This window comes from Grammomys surdaster, unplaced genomic scaffold, assembly GCF_004785775.1.
Source record: "Grammomys surdaster isolate TR1022 unplaced genomic scaffold, NIH_TR_1.0 126187, whole genome shotgun sequence".
NCBI classification, from domain to species: Eukaryota; Metazoa; Chordata; class Mammalia; order Rodentia; family Muridae; genus Grammomys; species Grammomys surdaster.
Window position 1 is genome coordinate 1,774,796 of NW_021620993.1, and position 19,195 is coordinate 1,793,990.

The window sequence follows — 19,195 nt, forward strand, 5'->3', positions numbered from 1 at the left end:
CTTGGAACACAAATTTCCGGGACCCAGTGGCAGGAAATAAGGCTTCGCGTGCCCCTAGGCCCTAGCTTTGCTGTTAACAAGCTGGGAGCCAGGTCAGGAGCCAGGCCTAGTGGAGGGCACCAGAGCCTGCCTGTCCAGCAGATGGTGGCCAGAGGGGCTCAGTGAAGACTCACTGACTGCAGTAAGTGCTGTAATTGCATTTATTAGCTTGACAAGGCAGCTGTGAATTATTTTCTATGACAAAATGGCCACGTATCAGCACACATGAGATGACACAAGGAAATAAGAACTGATGACTTTAGAAACAGGCACGTTCTCCCCTGAAGCTACTGGTGTGGGAAGGGCAGGAGATGGCCCCAAGCCTGTAGTGAGGACAGGAGGCGTGCCATACCCTTGCGCTGCGCAGCCCCCACCATGCTTGTGGCCTGTCCTGACAGTGTAGCTCTGACTAACTTTATCTTCCACCCTGAAGACTATATAGGACACTTGCAACCCATGTATTTCCAGGTCCTGAGAGGTTCCAAAGGTTGGCTTGGGGGCCATGTTTTCCCAACCCTTGGACCTTACACAGCTCCATAGCAGATGAGACACATGCTGGCACATGGTGTGTCCAAGGCAGTGGTGCAGGCGCAGGCGCAGCCCTGGTGGGCTAGCTGTCATACCAGTCAAGGAAGAGCAAGGAAAAGGAACACATCACGAGGAAGAAGAGGATCCACACTCGGAAGCCTGCATTGTTTTTGATGGCCTGGCAGGAGGAACACAGGTATTAGCTCCACCCTGGACTGGTTCAGAAGCCCTAGGTGCCTCGAGTACACCTCTGTGAATCCCATGCTCTCATCAGATAGGTAGGAACAAAAGCCACTGTGTGTGAACACCTGACAGAGAACAAAGGCCTTGCATTTCATTTTTAAAATTACATTTATCTCGATGATGGGTAGGTGGGAATGCATGCCATGGTGTATACAGGTGTAGAGTTAATTCTCTGCTTTTACTATGTGGATTTCAGAAATCATAATCAGGTCTTCCTGCCTGGCAGCAAGCACCTTTATCTACTGAGCCCTTTTGTCTGCTCTGTCTTTCTCTTCTTTTGGGCAAAGTCTAACCTCCCAGGACTCAGTTTCCCAGGGCCCACTCCCATTTGAACCAGGGCTTGGGTTTTCCAGTGATGCCCATCTATAGTGACATAGGGACAACCAGGAGCTCTGGGATTTAGAGACAGTTGACCCATAAGGCTAGGTGCCTTCCACAGTTAGTTTCTGGGGTCCTGTCCTCTGTGGGCTCATCCTTGGTTTCAGATTATCCTGACCCTACTTGGATACTCTCCTACCTGCTGTCCTTGCAGGGATGGAAGCTACTTTCTCTTGAGAATCAGCTGGAGGTTAGCCAGGTCTTATGAACACATGCTCTTAGGCTGGCACTGACTATAAACCTATGGCTATAAATTCTGACCGCTACGCTTGGACAGCCTCACTAGAGAGATATAGGCTGCTGAGACACAGTGCTGAGCCACATCTGACCAGAAAGCACCAGGTACCCACCTCTCGTATGTCTTCGTTGCCTTCCTTAATATTTTCAGTTGCCCCCACAACTAACTGGTGAATACTGTCGATCTCAGTTTCCTGTGGGGGGAAAGAATATCAGGGAAACTCAGCCATTCTTTCCTCCACCAAGAAGACATTCTTCTGCAATTACTTGCCACCATGTTCCAAGGTCTAGAGGCTGCACCTACACAGCCTGGGAATCTTCACCCAGAGAGGTGGGCCTCACCCATCACAGAGGGAATTTATGGTTCAGAGGTGTTTACTGGCTTATAGAAGGTCAAATACTGTCTGAGTGGCAGGACTAGGATAGGGCTCTTGTCAGGCTGTACAGCTCATACTATCTCACCTGTGTCACTCATCAAGTGACAAGGGCAAATATGAATTGCTGATTCTGGACTGGCCACTCCCACCAAGGGCTCTCCTCCAGCATTCTGTTCACTCTTTCTAAGGTCTAGAAGCCAGCTTCATGATGTTATAGGCTTTCAAACACATCAGCCATCCAAACAGCTTGTTTGAACACATTGCTAAATGGGTAAGAATTACAAAAAGACATGAATCGCTGGCCGCAAATGCTCTGGGTAGATGCTGAGAACTTAGCAGTAGGGGATGCTGGTCTCTGTTCATGAGACAATGCTACTGGAGATCTTACCACAGCAGCCATGTGGTACTGTTTTTAGTCTTCCTGCCGAGGGGAGGGGAAGCATGCTCTAATGTGAGCTTTAGGGAACCCTTCCTGGTATAATGCTATAGAAAGGAAAGCAGCCTCCAATCACCCAGTTCCCAGGAGAGACATCACTCGAGTACACATGGCACATGGGCCAGGGGATGTGGGTAGTGACACACTGTGGAGGAGGAGCTGAGGAATCTGCCATAAACAGCCCGCAGCACTGACATAGACACAGTTGTCTAGGCCTCACAGTTCAAGGGTCCCTTGGTGGACTCCAGAGGGATAGCAACCTCATAAAGCGCTATACCACCCCCCCACCCTCTCAGGGCAACTCTCTTCTTTCTCAGTCATGCTGTTTGCCTAGGTCTCTGGAGTAGTCACTGCAGTGGCAGCTGATGTTCCCTGTTAGAAGGCTGAATACTGGAGCCTAAGAGACTGTGATTCCCTTTCCTGTATGGCCAGCCAAGTGTGTCACTGGAGTACCATGTAGAGGACATATTCATGGTGGCATATGTGGTGTTACTAAAGTAGGGCATACCTGGCTTGGTCAGAGTCCCACTGAAAGGCCTGCCATGGGCCAGGCAGGTCAGTGAGGCATGAACACTGGCTGTACTTCAGATAATGGGGCTTAGGAGAAGTACTGGCCACAGCACACAGGATGGAGTGTCCAGTCTGCAGCTTGGTCACTCTAAGAGCTGTATGCTTCAGCCAAGGCGACTCTCATCAAAGCAAGCTACCGTGCCAGGAACCTGCTCTGATGGCTTCCTCTGTCATGCAGCCATCAGGCCAAGGGTCTGCACAAACCCTGTCTCCAGGGTTCACAGCCTTCACACATGTGGCGTGGGTAGATCTTTAAGATACTTATGAAGAGGCCTGGAGAGATGGCTCAGCAGTTAAGAGCACTGACTTTTTCCACAGGTCCTGAGTTCAATTCCCAGCAACCACATGGTGGCTCACAACCATCTGTAATAGGATCTGACGCTCTCCTCTTTTGTGTCTGAAGACAGTACAATGTACCCATATAAATAAAATAAATAAATCTTTTTTTCTTCTTTTAAAAAAGATACCCATGACTCTCACTTTCATGACCTCATACTCCAACTGTTGTTAGCTTATACCTTACCCATGTTGACTCAATCTGCTGTGAGGCTCAGACACTTGTGAGTGAGCCATCCCAGAGAGAAGAGAAAGGTATTGTTTACTCCTCAGCTCACCTGGGAGCAATCCTATCCCTATCAGCTGTGCTCCAGGCGGCAGCATGGGCTGGCTGAGAAACTGTACCTAGATTCTGGAGCACAGTGGATTGAAAAGCAGCTCTGCACTCTGCACTCTGCACTGTGCAGGGCTCTTCTGTGCTGACCTGTGAACACAACAGCAGTCCTGCGGTCTCATCCCTTTCTACAGATGGGGGGTGATGGTGTGGAGGGGCTGTGTGGCTCCCAGTCCTGGACTGCACCCACCCACTACCACCAGATGCTCTAGCCTAGAGGGTTGCTGTGGGGTGACTGGAAGCTTTGCCAGCATCCTCTGAGTGGTGTGACTGAGTAACAGAACGTGGTGCTGTCAATCTGCATCACTAAGATGCTTCTGGAAGAGGGCTCTGAACAATTTGTCAGTCTCAAGTCAAAATTCAAAACTGCTGGGCCTCTGGGTCCTTTTACCTGTTGCAAAACCTTTTCAGTGAATATCTCTTGGAGTCTGGAAATTTCAACAACTTTCCCTTCAATTTGCCTTAAAGAAAGAACGGACAGTGACATGTTAGCTGTTAGTTCCTGGTAATCTAAGATGATAGTACATATTTCTGAAGGAAACATTAAAGTGATGTCGAAAGAGGACAGGCAGCCATGCCAGACAGGAGGAGGAGCTGGATGCACCATGCGTCCTCTGCATAGCCTAGTTACCTTGTGATACATACTGGAGAATCAAAGGTCACTTCAAAAGCCCATCTTTAAAAATGTACATTTCCCTCTCAAGCCAGCTCCTTATGGCAAGAAAATGTTCCAGTTCAGTCTGTGATCACCCCATCTGGTTTAGCAACTAAGTGCTCGGCCAACCTGAAACATTGGGTGAGCCCTTTCCACCATGGGGTGGGCTAGGGCTGAGGGTCTGAGAGTGGGAGCTGGCTCAGGCTGACCGTCACTAGTGCAGCACAGCTGGGATGATTCAGGGGCAGGAGAAAGGTGTGAGCGGCGAGGGGAGCTGGAGTTCCCTGTACAGCACGTGGGAAGGGCAGACAGGAGAGAAGGAGCAGTATCAGGGCGTGGACAAGGAACAGCAAGGTAAGGTGGGTGGGCAGAAGGAGGCCTGAGAGAGCTGCCTCTGGGACAAAATACCTCTGGGGCTGCCCCAGGGAATACTCCTACCCTGAGTAAGTCTCCAGGCTGGGAGGGGCCACACCCTGAATGGCCTAGGAGTGTGCAAAGACTCAGCTGTTGCTTCCACAGCCTGCAGCACTCCTGTGGAACACAGTCCCTTGAAGTTCACTGACAAGTGGGTGTGAGCCTGGTCACCTGCAAACAGGCACTCCTGGGACAAGCACCTTTCACAAGGCCCCCACTGCCACTCCACCCAAGAAGCCCTGTGCTGGGTATGGTTCCACATTTGGGGTAAACTGTCTTTAGTGTGTGCTCTTTCTGCATGCTACAGCACCCACAAGCTTACTGTAGCAGCCAGTCTCCTCTCACAGGCCCAGCCCTGCCCTGTTACATGTGGGTGCCTGGATGCCAAAGCAAGTGGAAAAAGGCTCCAGTATCTGGGAAAGCTGTCATCAAGCTACTAGCTATATACATACCTCACTTCATCAAATAAGCTGTTCATTTCACCAATGAGTCGCTGATTTTCTTGTTCAAACTGCAAAGAAGCACACACACTCAGAATGCTATCAGATGGGACTCAAGAAAGGGGCAACAAGGAACCTTTGACCTTCCACCCACCTTCTAAGGATCACTGCCCAGTCCCATTGGCCAGCACAGGGTATTGCCAGAAGACTGACTGAAAAATATCGTACTTTGGGAAGAAAATGTTAGCCAGCCTGAAGACCAATTGTGTGCTACACTAGCTTCAGAGTCCTCCAGGGTCTGACCTAAGGAGCAGCTGACACCTAGACTAGCCCTGGGCAGAGGAAGCTACGTCTGCAGCTTCAGACACATACTCTGCTGCTATTCCACTGATGCCACCCATCTCCAGGTGCAGCACTTTAGACAGAGAACTTGGTGTGGGGAGACTGTGGGGCAGAGGCTGGCAGGCTCCTTGGCTTGTGACAAGGACAGACCTGTGACCCTCAAGGGCCTTGTGTGACAGCACCAGGGTTGCCCATTGCCTAGAGGTAGCACTACTGCCCTTTTAGAGTAAGCCTCAAACCTGCTTCATACTGGCCTGTCCTAACATTCTTTCTGTGGAGGAAAGTCCAGATCTTGAGCAGAACACTCTGAAAAGAACTCAGGTAACACATGGCTCCTAGCGTTGGGCTCAGTACCCCACTTCCCATGACACCAGTGTACTGCTTTCCTGTTGGTTCTACCTGGCCCAGTAGAAGAGGCCTCAGGTACATATTATCTGTGATCCAGCCAATGTCACCTCTGATGGCAGTCTCAGCCACTTCCAACAGACACAGGTGCATGTCACATCACCCCTCCCCTCCCACCCCATCTCTTCTGACTGCCTGGGGACTCCAGGACAGGTGCCATGTTAAGGCCCAGCCACAGAGCAGATGGAAGCACTTTCTCTGGATTTCCACTGCGTGCAGCTTCACTGTGACATTCTTAACTTGTTCAGGGACCAGCTTCTCTCAAGGGCAGAGCCACCTTTCTTCTTTAGTCCCTAAGCCCCACACAAACCCTGCTGCCCATCAGACACAAAGAGGCCTCATTCTACCCTAGACATATCAGATCAGAAAATGGGAATGGAAGAAAGATGGGGTCATTCCCAGCAGGACCACTTGAGTCATAGCAGGCTGCCTCACAGACTGTGGAGACAGTATTGCTAATGGCTCTTTTCATTAGGCATCACAGAGACCAGGTAAGAGAATAAAACCTTCACTTTGAGTCTGAAGGCATCAGCTATTAACTGTCCCCTCAGCAGTGACTTATGAGGCCAGTATTTCCTGAGCATGTGTAATTACTTCAGTTATAGGTGCTAATTTACATGCACCAATTCCCTCAGGTATGCTCAGTTTGTTTTCCAGGGAGGCATTTCCTTTCTTTCTTTTTTCCCTAATGATAAAATATGGTCTTGCCCTTTTAAATCTTGTCCTTAGATACTTTGAAACTGTTCCTAAACACGATTAACTGTCAGTCTAGGTGACTTACTACTGGAATGCTGCCTGGGAACACAGCCCCCTGGTTTCCTCCAGCTCATCCTGAGCGACAGGACTGTGCTGCCTTTCTAAGCCCCAGCAGATGACACTTCTGAAAGCATCACACGGGCTCCAGCAGTCAGGCAAAGGCATAGGTTTCCCTGACCCCAGGAGTTCTGTATGCCATCTCAGAAATACCTGGCCTTTCAAGCAGCAGAAGCAGATGCCGCAAGCCATCCCATGTGGTAAGGGGTGGAGAGGGCTCGGATAGTGCTCAGGAGCTTCAGTGGAGAGCAGCTTCCAGCACAGGGCAGGTAAAACAAGCAGACAGACAAAACCCTGTTCTCCTAAACCAGTGGTTCTCAACCTTCCTGCAACCCTTTAATACAGTTCTTGATGTGGTAATGACTCCAGACCATAAAATTATTTTGTTGCTACTTCATAATAACTTTTGCTATGGTTATGAATTGCAATGTAAATGCCTATGATCTCTGATGGATTGTGAAAGCAATGTTGGAGCCCGAAAGGCAGCATGACCCATAGTTTGAGAACCACTGCCCCAGCAAAGTAAGGTCACCACTTACTGAAGTCCAACAGGGCCCAAGCACAGACATTCACTGGCACTGATTTTAGAGCAGTTTTCTGAATGACAAGCCTGTCCCAAAGTTTGGGTAGTGGCAGGGGTTGCCATGTTGGCCATATACCTCACGGTACAGAAGCCAGGTGTGAGAGCTCATGAAAATAGTTAGGTGGTCCTAGCCAGTCAGCAACTTTGTGATGGCCATCAGTTTCTTTGTGGACAGCTGTGAGCCTTATTCCTCCTTGACACTGAGGTATGAATTCACAGCTGGAACCGCAGCCCCTTCACCTCTGAAACTGTATGTCTTTGGGCAGGTAAGTAATCCAACAGCTGTCCTTCCAACAGGTGCCTTTGTCAACAAAATGGGAAGAGTAGGACTTAGGCAGTGAGGTCATTAAGACATGTATATTGTCTACTTGAGTACTCTCTGGGAGACAGATTCCAGACAGGCTTTTAAAGTGAGTGGTGAGATGCTTGGAGGTTCTTTTCACCTCAGATTCAATGGAGCAACTGTGGCCCTTTGCTGTTTCACTGTTTTGCTCTGGAAAATGTACAGACAGTCCCTTCTAGGGGCAGTCTGACTGTGCAGCCACGTTGCTTCCTCACATAAGTAGGGATTTGGCCAGGCAAGGCACAGGGTTGAACCAAAGCCTTGGTCTCTGTGGTCAATACCACAGCAAGATGTCTATATGCCCAGAGATACAATGTGACCACAGGCTAAGAGATACTTATCACTTATGTGCTCTGCTTAGATATAAATTCTCTCCTGGAAATGCTCATGGCTGAATGAAGCATTGGTTTCCAGCTGGCACATCCAGCCATTGAGAGGTTATCGGACCATTAAGGCTCTGGCCCAGTCATTGAACTATTTATTCAGTGACTGACTCAGAATGATGAAGGAAGTGGCTGAGAGTGGGTCCAGTTGGCAGAAGGTAGGTCATGAGGGCTTATCCTTGGGGTGGCTGTGAGATGAGCACCATCTCCTTCTGCCATGATACTGTTTCATCATAGACCCAGAACAAACAGAGCCACTGACCACAACCTGCAGTCTCTGAAACTGAGCACTCCTTTCCTACCTTGAGTAGCTGTTCTAAGGAATTTGTTATGGTGAAGAATGGCTAACAAGCAGCAGCATCCCTTCTCTTTTAAATGGGCTCATGCATGTTCCAGGCTGGCTTATAACTATATTCGAGGATCTTCCTGCCTTCACTTCATAAGTGCTCAGGTTACAGGTGTGCCCCCCACCACTAATGTATCAGCGTCACCTAAGGATCTAGGACTTGAGATACAGGTGCCCCTGAACAGGTTGTCTATGGCTTCCACACAGTGGGGGCTGCAATACTCCCTCCTGGATGAGGCTAAGTAACATAACACAGGTGGAAGTACTCAGGGCAGCCATGGTGCAAGCACAGTGCACTAAGCAATAGCTCCCTTTACTATCAGAAACCTCCCAAGTATCTGGTCCTCTCACATCTGTCCTTCAAGGGATAGCTCTCCATCATCAGCCCTAGGCAGCATCCTTATTACCCTTGAGAGCATTGAGAGTACACAGAGGTTCCAGATGAAGGCAGATGTAGGCTGTGGTGGGCTGAGTCCACAGTCCTTTCTTTGGCCTTGAGGTAGTGGCTCCTTAAGCTTCCCAAATGTTAGTTTTTATGCTATTTTCGAGCAAGGTGAAACAGGAAGTTTAGTTAAGAGACTCTGGGCCCGTCAAATGGGCTGGGCATCTGATTCTGAAGAAGCAGGCCTGTGGACAGGCCTTCCGTACCACTGGCAAGAATCTGAAGCATTTATGTTATACTCATCAGTCACTTATATACTTAGCAGCCATCCACAATCACTGACCTGAGACTAAGGCAATGATGTGAGCCACAATTCTGCTCACAAGGTGCTAGCATAGTAGAGAAGGGTACAGAATACAGTAGGACACGAGGGTCATGGCTGGTCAGAAAGGACAAGAGGTTACACTGGAGACTTGATAGGAGTCAGACAGGAGTAGGGAGAAAAGCCCCTTCCGGGGAAATAGCCAGCACCACAAAAAACTTACTGAAAGGCTGAATGCTAAGCCAAGGCCAGAGCCCATTCTTACTAGACAGGAGGGCTTCTGTTTACCACAGATCCTCCTGTCTCCAGAGACTGGGATCCCAGCTCCACTCTTATCAGCAGGGGCTTGCTGGCAAGGCCTTTCCTACTCTTTGCCAAGGACAGGAGGAGATGACGAATACTATAGGCCTGATAAAGATCCAGAGAGATGAGCCCTAAATGTTCATTATTAATGCTGCATAGCCAGGAGGCTATCATTTGGGAAGCTATCACCGAAACTTTATCCCCTGAAACCACTAAGAAAAGACAAATAAAGTAATAGCACTTAACACAGGGTACAGGTCACCAGGAGGTCATCACTGTCCTGATGGTTGTCCTTGTCACTCTTCAGCCATTACATCCATGACACCAGAGACTCAACTGAGTATAAGCACCATCTTTGCAGATTACAAGACCTATGTAAAATGGATGCCTACCATCCTGCTGGTGAAGACATTTCTGTTGAAATTATGCTATCGTGAATTGAAATCATGACAAGCCTAACCGTAAGTACGATATTAAGTGGGGAAATTTAGCTAAAATACGTTTATACTTTTAAAGCTCAGTATCAAATTAGGGAAAGGACATTTGCACAACCTCCCACTTCCTCAAAGTCTTAGGACAGACAGTTAAAGGGAAGCAGTTAGGATTACCATCTGTATCTCTTCAGGAGACAGCTCATCTTCACCCTTGCCATCGCCCCAGGTTCCCAGTTCGGGTTGTGACTCAGCCAAAGGCTTTTCTGTTAAGGAAACAGTAAAGTGGACAAAAATAGGAAGCCAGCTATTTACTCAGAATAGGCAGCTGAAGAAAGAGGCATATGAAGACACCAAAAAGAGTGGAGTTCTGCAGCATGGTCCATATCGAACAGTTAGCTAACGTGCAGCAGTGGTTCCATGGCCCAGCCCATATACTGTTAAGTCTTTTCCTAGGATAGCCACATATACTAAAACATGAACATTTTAATCTAGAAAATCTCTGTTCACGATAAGGCAAGCATGAAATAGCACAGGTGCCTAGAAAGAACTGTCGACCAGCATGATGGGTATAGTCTGTACACGGAAGTAGGGCTGTCTTGGGGAAGGGAAGGGCTGCTCAGTGGAGACCATGACAAGCCTGACCCCAAAGGTGATTCTACGTTTTGTGTGTTGGAGTGTCCCTGAACTCCATCACTGTTTTGCCAGGGACTCAAAGGCAAATGCTACAATCTTTTCCTTTCCTTAGCCTCAATCCATTCCCTATTGAGCTTAGCCCTGCGGGGTAGTCAGAGTTCAGGGGTTTTGAACATCACCACAACAGAGTCTAGAGAGGGCAGAATTAGCCCACTCTGCATGAAAATCACAGGTACTATTAGAAACACATCTTCATAAACAGTGATCTATATACACCTCAGTGCAGGTGAACCAAAGCTACAGACATGAGAAAACATCCATATCACACAGCATGCTCAGGCAGAGTGGCACTGTTCTGAGCAACACTCTGGGTGTGATCTCATCACACTCACACCTCTGTGATGTCTATCTCCTACTTGGCTTCAGTATGGTCCTCTTTTCAGATTTTTCTCCTCTCCCCCCTTGAATACAAAAACAAAATAAGAAACATAAAGCCCATCATAATAGATCCAAGCATACATTAGCTACATCAGCATGGAGAAGTTCTGTGTTCTCTAGATGGTGCAACTGAAGCCCTTCTGACCTGGGCCTCAGGACTCAGCCTGAAGCACAGTGCTTACAGAACACTGAGCCAACCAGTCAGATCCAGATGCCCTACTACCTGCATCCCAGGCCTTCTGTGGGCCTGTACTACCCGCATCCCAGGCCTTCTGTGGGCCTGCCGCAGCCTGCCTCTGCAACCTTACTTCTTACAACTTGTGCTCCTCGCTAACCCCAAGGGGTAGTGACTATACTCCACATGGGCCTCCATCACTCTGGCCTTTCAGTGTTTTCCTTGTTCTAACTATTCCTTCTGCCTAAAACTGTCTAAGCTTTTTTGTTAGGTGCTGACTAACTTTCTCAGGGCTACCTCTTCCTGAGGTTCCCAGGATACTCTGCTGAACCCTGTCCCCACTTTGTTCTTCCTAGGACACTACTCTCTTCTAGGAGCTGGAATCCTGTCCTCCTTGGCAACACTGAGCTTCACAGGGGCAGGAACCATGACTCACTCGAGAAACACATATGAATACCCAGAAACTAGGATGGGAAAACAACTTACCACAGACATGAAGAATGCAGCCTTGCTGGGCAGAATGTCTAAAGAAAAGGCCTTAATGCTGGAGGAGGCAGGCCAACCAGGAGCAGATGTGAGAACTTGCTGACTAAATGACAAGTGTCAAGTGGCAGAAGGAGTATGACAGACAAGAGACCATTCCTTGCCTAGGGCCAACCATATCACCTTGTTTGGTACCAGAACATGCATATGTGGGTGACATCTCAGGTTTCAAAAGGAAATAAATACTGAAAGGCAAAGTAAGAAAAAGACACATCCACACAGGCCAGGCTTGAAAACTGTCACTCACAGAAAACCTAGCAGATGTCCACACACAGGGAGAAACACTTTCTACTGCCATGGTGGAAAGGGCAGACACACAGCCATGTGAAGGAGAGAGCTGGCTGTAGGGGAGGATTTTCACTGTCAACATCAAGCCTAGGGTAGAAAGAAGAGCCTAGCCAGGAAACAGACAGCATATGAAAGTTGGGTACAGGTCTCTCCCTGGTCTGCCTGGCCTGTTCGCCTTGTCTCGTCTCCCCTTCTTTCCCCTCCCCTCCCCTCTTCTCCCCTTCCTTCAGAGGTGCACCCAGCATAGGGCTCCACACTACCTATTTCCCCAGATCTGCCAAGCTCCTAGCCCTAAGGTCTCCCTCCTCACCCCATCAACCCGTTTCTACCTGAACACCCAGTAGGCAGGCATCAAAGGCCCAACACATTTAGGTATGTGGGCTCCCTTCCCCCACCTTGCTGTCAGATTGTACATGGAGCTACACTCATCTCAGGCAGCAATGCCCCTTCCACCACCTTCAGCCTCAGGGCTGTAAGTTACCAAGCTCCCATCCCACACACTCAAATGAACGCAGAGTCTGAAATGTGACCTGACCACTCATCAGTCTGCTCTGTGTGTTTGGCTGTGCACGTGGGGTGGGGGCAGTCTCCAGTGGCAAGTGTCTTGTGTCTGGGTTGCGACAAGAGGTTCCTGTCCAGCCTGCCAGCTTCCATGTCCCCTCTCAGCCTGTCAGAGCTTTTCAGATATAAGCCATTCCATGGCACACTCCAGCTTTGGAATGCTCAGTGGATTCCCACCGTGCTGAGGTCCTAAGGCAAACTCTGCCTCAGCTATGGGCTGTCTGGAGATGCCTCCTCACCTCTCTTCCCAGCACCATGTTGCCATTTCCACTCTGGCCCCTCTGAGGTGTGAGGCACCTTGAGGCTGTCATGTGCCCCCCGCTCACCTGTAATGTCTTTTAGGATGCTTATCTGTCATAGATAGATGTCCTTAAGAAACTGCCATTCACTCTGGTTTCAGAGGGTTTTCATTTTTGTGTATGTCTTTTCTTAATTTTTTAAAATTAACTTTGGTTTGTTTGTTTGCCTGTTTGCTTTCTAGAGACACCTCGAGAGGAAGGATGTGATGTTGGGTGGGTGAGCAGAAGCTTGGAGGAATGAGAGGAGGGGAGCCATGATCAAAATACATGTATGAGATTTTTTTTTTCAATTAAAAGAGAAACTGCCATTCAGATCCTTTGCCCATTTTCCAGCTGGGTGTGTTTTTAGATTTCAATTGAGAAGTCTCTGTGTCCATCCACGTGGATGGAAATGCCTCATGAGATATGCGGTACCATGAAAATAGTTTTCCATTCTGTGGGCTGTCTTTGCACTCTCTTGGTGGTCTTCTTTGAAAATAAGCCCCAGTGACTAGTGCTGATCTCCCTGCTCCTGTGTTTAAGCAGCCAAAGTGATGCCTACCGAGCATGGGTGGGTGTAGGGTCCAGGCGCTCTGTTGACATGTGCTCTGTCTCCTGCACGGTGCTCAGAACTGTTCACAGCTCAACCAGTCAGAAGACAACTTTTTGATCATGTGGACTCTAAGGCAGAGCATAGGAACACCACTTCTCTCCTCACTCTTAGGCACCACAGTGGAAAGGCGCTGGCATATGGACCTCACTTGTTTCCCTATGAGCCCAAAAAAGAGCCATTTCCACTAACTATAAAGTTTCTACCCCCCCAGCCCAAGGCCTGGCACAATGTGCAATGTAGGTTTGAGGTCAGCAGTACAACTGGGTATCTTTCCATAAGATGCACTGCCTCTAGGCCCTCAGTCAGCACTGGCTTTCCCTGCTGTCACCAGCCTGTATAGGACAGGCTGAGTAGGTGAAAGACTGAATGTGGGTGCTGCATCCAGCTTCAGTAAATGTAGTTATGATGCTCATCTTGTCCTCCCAGGAGCTGTGTCCATGGGATTGTGGGGAAGCCCCAGGCAGGCACAGGAGATAAACAGAACCCCTGCATACTGCACCCCAGCAGCTATGAGCCAGGAATAGGCTGAGGCTGTGCAAATAGAACCACCCACATGGAAGGCTGCTGTGCTTCTTCAGTGCTGGACTTTGAGCTGTTATATAACTTCTCTGACTCTTGGCTTCCTCATCTATTAAAAAACTCACAATAGTGCACTACTCCACCCCCGCAAAGATCCAATGTGAGTCAGGCCTGTCACTCAGTCAGGATGTGTGGAACAATAAAAGGCTCCAAAAGTGCTGTTCCCTCTGCACAAGGGGCCTCTGGCATCCTCCAGGGTGAACCATGCATGTGGAACACTTATGAAATGCAAGGAATCATGAGATAGAGGTGGGCTTGAGAGACAGACTACATACCAGTGTGTCTTGGACCTAGTATTTATGAGCTTTCACCTTGGAAAAGTAGCCTGGGTTCTGAGCCTTTCAGAGTCTTCTAAAGAAAAGAGGCTATGACCCTCCAGTGCTGCAAGAGCCATAGCCATGGCAGAAAAGATGTTCAGGCCTCACAGCTTCAGAGAGCTGCTAGGAGTGAGTGGTGTCCCATGAAACCTGCTTGCTTGCTACACCGTATGCAGGGATACAGTGCATCCCTACCCAGAGTTACATGGACTGTACACATATGACACTCTGATTTGAAGCAGACTGTGCATTTCTTTGGCAAGTACTGTTAGGAACATCACTGTGTTTATGATAACAAGAAATACAAGTCCATACTTACATCTTATCCCAAGGGCTTGCCTGGCTGTGGAGACCCCTGAGAAAGCCTGCTCTATTCTGGGGTAGCGTAGCTGCCTGCTTCCATTGTGGAGGTTTACACCACTCTTTAGCAGGCAGGCTCAATGGTGCTGCCTCGGTTTCCACCCAGCAGGTACAAGGAAAAGCAGCCCTTCTTCAGAGTCCATGTGAACGTGTGACTCCTCAGACCAAGCACTGCCACTTCTAAGCTTCTTTTGCTTTGGGCATCTATACGCTTACCACCACGGGTCAGGAACTGCTGCCTTCCCCTGCTCTATACTTCTGCCAACAGGTCAGAAGGAAGAAGCACAAAGCAAGACTTTTATCTTGATTCATACCTGGCAACTCCTCAGCAGCAGGCTTTTCTTCAGAGTCCTGGGAAGCATTCTGAGAGGCTTTCTCAGATGTGGACTCTTTCCTCTTTGTATGTGGCTCAGGTTCCAGCTTAGATCTAAAGACAAATACTTAGAAGTTATTTATTTCACCTCCCAAACAGGATCCCTTTCTGACAACAGAGAAGGTCATGTGTAACTTGTGCACTTTTGCTCTGGCCCCTCTACTGGAGTCTGGGAGTCACACGGATACATCACATGTTAGTGTGAAGGTACCATGTTGACAGTACATGGCCTTCTGCATTCTAGCCACAGCACAGTGGTTAGTATCTGCATGCACTGAGGTTGCTCTGGAGAAGGACACCACACTAAGAAGTGGGTGCACAGTAATCCAGTAGTTCTACACTAATGCAAAAATACTGCCAAACACATACACATATGTATGCACACACATGTGCACGTGTGCAGTATCTTGAACTAGTTTAATTATGAAAGTACAAGTCTTTACCAGCTAGTGAGCCAGGAAGTTCTGCATTTAGCGTTCTTCTCACCTCTTCTCATACTCCTCTGCCCTTTTCCACCCATAGGGTACACATTCAATTCTGCTACTTAGAGATCTTCACAGGCTTTCTTAAATTTTTAAAATTTTAAACTTAAGTGTTATTTATTATTTATCATTAGTTGTGCACATGTGTCTGTAGGCACACAGTCCACATGCAGAGGTCAGAAGACAACTTTTGTATATACAGCTTCTTTTTCCACTTTGTTGAGGCAGGGTCCCTCTCATTTCTCTGGGAACTTCTAGGTGTTTGCCTGTCTCCACCTCCCCATCTCACTGTAGGAGAACTGAGACTACATATGTGTGCTATAGCATTTTTTCCCTTTTCCTTCCTTTCTTTTTTTTTTTTTTAAACATGGATTCTGAAGATCAAATTCTTAGGGTGATGCAGAAAGTGCTTCTACCTACTAAGTCATCTTGCTGCCCCATTCCTCTGTGTGTGTGTGTGTGTGTGTGTGTGGTGTGTGTGTGTGTGTGTGGTGTGTGGTGTGTGTGTGTGTGTGTGGTGTGTGGTGTGTGTGTGTGTGGTGTGTGGTGTGTGTGGTGTATGTGGTGTGTGTGGTTTGTGTGTGTGTGTGTGTGTGTGCTGTCCACACGTGCATTCACCCATATGTGCATGTCTAGAGGCCAGGGATTCATGTTAGGAATTTTCCCTTAGAATTCTCTGCCTTATTTTTATTGTTGTTAGTTTGTTTTCATTATGTAGCTCTGGTTGACCTGAAACTCACTGTGTGGACCAGATCTGCCTGCCCTGCTCCCTGAGTACCGGGATTAAAGGTGTGTGCCACCACATCTGCCTTCCATTTATTATTTGAGTTCACTGTTTCATGGTTGGCCTGTGAACCCAGGTGCTAAGATTACAGGTGAGCACCACCTGCCTGGATAGTACACGAGTGTTAGGGAACTCAACTCTGGCCCTTACACTTGCAGAGCAAGCACGTCACCCTCGAGCCATCTGTCCAGGCCCCAGCTTATACAACAAGCACTCCCCTTCCTCCCTCTCCATGCACTTGTTCCTCCTTAGAGCAAGTCTGTCTGTGTGAGTTGTGTGCTGCTTAGCTAGATTAGTGACTGCATGCAGTGCTTGCTGAGATCTGCACAGGCCCGGAAAGGGGCCATACACTTACTGAGTATATGGCTTTAATGACTGAACCTTTTTGGTAGGGCTAATGTAAGAAAGGCCCTTGAAGTGGCCGTGGGGACCTTGGTCCTTCCCTTCTCTTTGTTCTCCAACTGTGTTGCCATGAGAAAAACAGGCTTCATTTGCCATGGACTGTATCACCAAGGCCAAGCAAACTATAAGCAGAAACCTCTGAAACTGTGACCCCCAACAGACTTTCCCCTTCTAACTTCTATTTTTTTTTTAAATTTCTAGAGCCAGGGTTTCACTATGTAGTCCTGGCAAGCCTAGAACTTACTATGGGATTAGAGTAGCCTTGAACTCACAGAGACCTGACCTGCCTGCTCCTGCCATCTGAGTGCTAGATTAATGACAGGCACCACCAGGACTGTCCTCCTTTTAAGTTGACTGTCATGGGGATCTTGTTAGAGAGATGGGAATCTAACTAACACAGTTCAATAAACACTGAATGAATGCTTTATAAATATGAGTAAAAGGCTAACAGAGGAGAAAACTGATTATAAAGTAATGTGCTCTAGAGCCAAGCAAAGTGGCACATGATTATAGTCCAAACAAAACACTCAGGAAACAGACACAGGAGGATTGCAGGTAGGAGTTATATGACAACCTGGGTTACAGTGTGTAGCCCTTCTAAAAAGAATCAATCACTCAATCACCAAGTAAAACACAGGCATCATAACAGCTTTACCAAAACTTATATGAAAATATAAAATTACAGGCAGGGTGCTGAAAAGACGTGTGATAGAGTCTCCACCTATAGGCCAGGTGGCCTGTGAGTCAAAGGATAAAGTCAACGCATGCTGACTGGGCCTGGCTTATGTACACCACTTAGTATTTGCCGAGCACCTAGGATATACTAAATTTTTCTCTAAGCACCTTATTGAGGGTAAATGTAGGCAAATTTATTCAACTCCAAAACATCTCTCTATAAGGTATTGGTATTAAATGACTTTTTTTTTTAATAAAAGAAGGCAACTGAGGGCACATGGTAGCTAGGCTGAAACCAGATCTCAGGGTCCCAGCTCCAGAGTCCATGCTGTATCAGTTCCATGAAGAAACTCTCTTTAACCAACAGTAACAGAACAGATGCTCATTTAATGCCCTCCAGATCCTGACTAGACAAAGCACAAGGAAAGAGACAAGTGTCAACAGCAGAAACCTTACAAAGGACCTGTGTCAGCCCAGAAGGAACTCCTACACAAATTAGCAAACAACAAATGATTGAATGACAAAGTGTGGGAAAGACTTGAACAGATATTCTGAAGAAGATATAGAAATCATCTCTAAGCACACATGAACAGGTGATTAACACAAACCAAAGCCACAGTGAGATGTTCCTGCACGCCCACAGTAAGAGTCAAAGTATGTTTGATCCACACAAATCCTGGGAGGATGAGGACGAATCAGAGCCTTGCAGAGCTGGATGCTATGTAAATGCTGTTACCGGTGGAAAGCTTGGCACCGTTTCTCACTGAATCCAAGAGTGTCTCCACTGTAACAAAGCAAACTCACTTTGAGGTGCTTTCAGGAGAGAAAGGGAAAGGCAATGTCCACATGGAACAGTCAGCAGTCACTGCAGCCTTACTCTACAGAAAAAACTCTGGACAACCCATGCCGACCAACACAGTAGGGAAAGCAATGGTGTGTGCACACAGGGCAACGTCCTCATCAGCAGACAGCAAACCACAACACTGAAGCACAGTTACATTTTGTAAGACATGTTAAGAAAAAGGAAGGCCACATACAAACAACTAAGGGTCAGGAAGCAGGAAGCCGGGCTCAGGGCACAGTGCTCACTGAGCACGCCTATGGTCCTGGGCTTGACCCCAGTACTGCAAAACAAACTCTAAAGAGACCATTTTAGAAACAGATAGGACTTAGTCTGTATTTAACATTAAGTATATTAGTATAATTATAAAATGAAATATTGCTTAACATTTTGTGTCAAATTAGTCTTGCTAATTGCTAAGCAGACACTGAATCCATGGACCATTGGAGATGGCTGTCAGCAACACAATACCACAAACCCTAGTTTAAGAGTCTGGGTCTTGAAGTCATGAGCTGAGTAACTACCATGAAAAAGACATTCAGAAATGAGGTGTGGATACAACCATGGGCTTGATTCTAGACTACCCCTTACTGTGTGTGACTGTGGATATATTTCATTCTCAGCATCTAGAAAATGGGGAAAACTCTGCCTTTTAGGTACTTATAAGGATGAAATGAGATCACCCAGTAGGAAGTGCCTAGGACTCAGCTCCCACTTGGTTCCTTATTGATAAAGCTATTTTTGCTGTTTTTCATCCCCATTCCCTACCCAGAGCTCAGTCCTGCTTTTGTTTTTCCTTCAGCTTTTGGGACAGTGAGTAACATGGCCCCTAACAGTCTTGCAATCACTCCTACCACTCAGACTTTGTTGCACAGACGAAATAACAGAAGCAGCTATCACCACTCACTGGGCTATAAGCCTGCTACCCTCCTCTAGTTTTCACTCCAGCTGTCTTCAATATGGCCAGTAGAAACTCGTTCAGAGCAGCTGCTGTCATCTTCAGACACATCTGCCATTCTGTAATCCTTCCCTTATTTCCTGATATAGTACAGAAATGTCCCTGGCTCATTTCAATTTCCTTAATCCAGCCTAAGAATAGGTCATTTCTCCAGAAAGCCAGGTCTCTCAAACCTGGAAGTGGTACTTAGAAACCAACACGTGTGTGTGTGTGTGTGTGTGTGTGTGTGTGTGTGTGTGTGTGTGTGTGTGT

The 19,195-nt window shown here is 47.6% G+C and overlaps 1 protein-coding gene across 2 annotated transcripts in view; it reads right to left on the minus strand.

The window, feature by feature from the left end:
• Positions 1-186: 186 nt before the first annotated feature.
• Positions 187-19,195, minus strand: part of Stx18 (syntaxin 18) — a 91,517-nt gene continuing 72,508 nt past the window's right edge. For both annotated transcript variants that reach the window (XM_028758072.1, XM_028758073.1), the window contains exons 6-11: positions 14,743-14,855; positions 9,818-9,906; positions 5,000-5,058; positions 3,870-3,939; positions 1,539-1,619; positions 187-745 (exon numbers count right to left, since the gene is read on the minus strand). In XM_028758072.1, the coding sequence (XP_028613905.1) occupies positions 650-745; positions 1,539-1,619; positions 3,870-3,939; positions 5,000-5,058; positions 9,818-9,906; positions 14,743-14,855 (508 nt within the window). In that variant the 3' untranslated portion in view covers positions 187-649. The remainder of the gene's footprint in view (positions 746-1,538; positions 1,620-3,869; positions 3,940-4,999; positions 5,059-9,817; positions 9,907-14,742; positions 14,856-19,195) is intronic.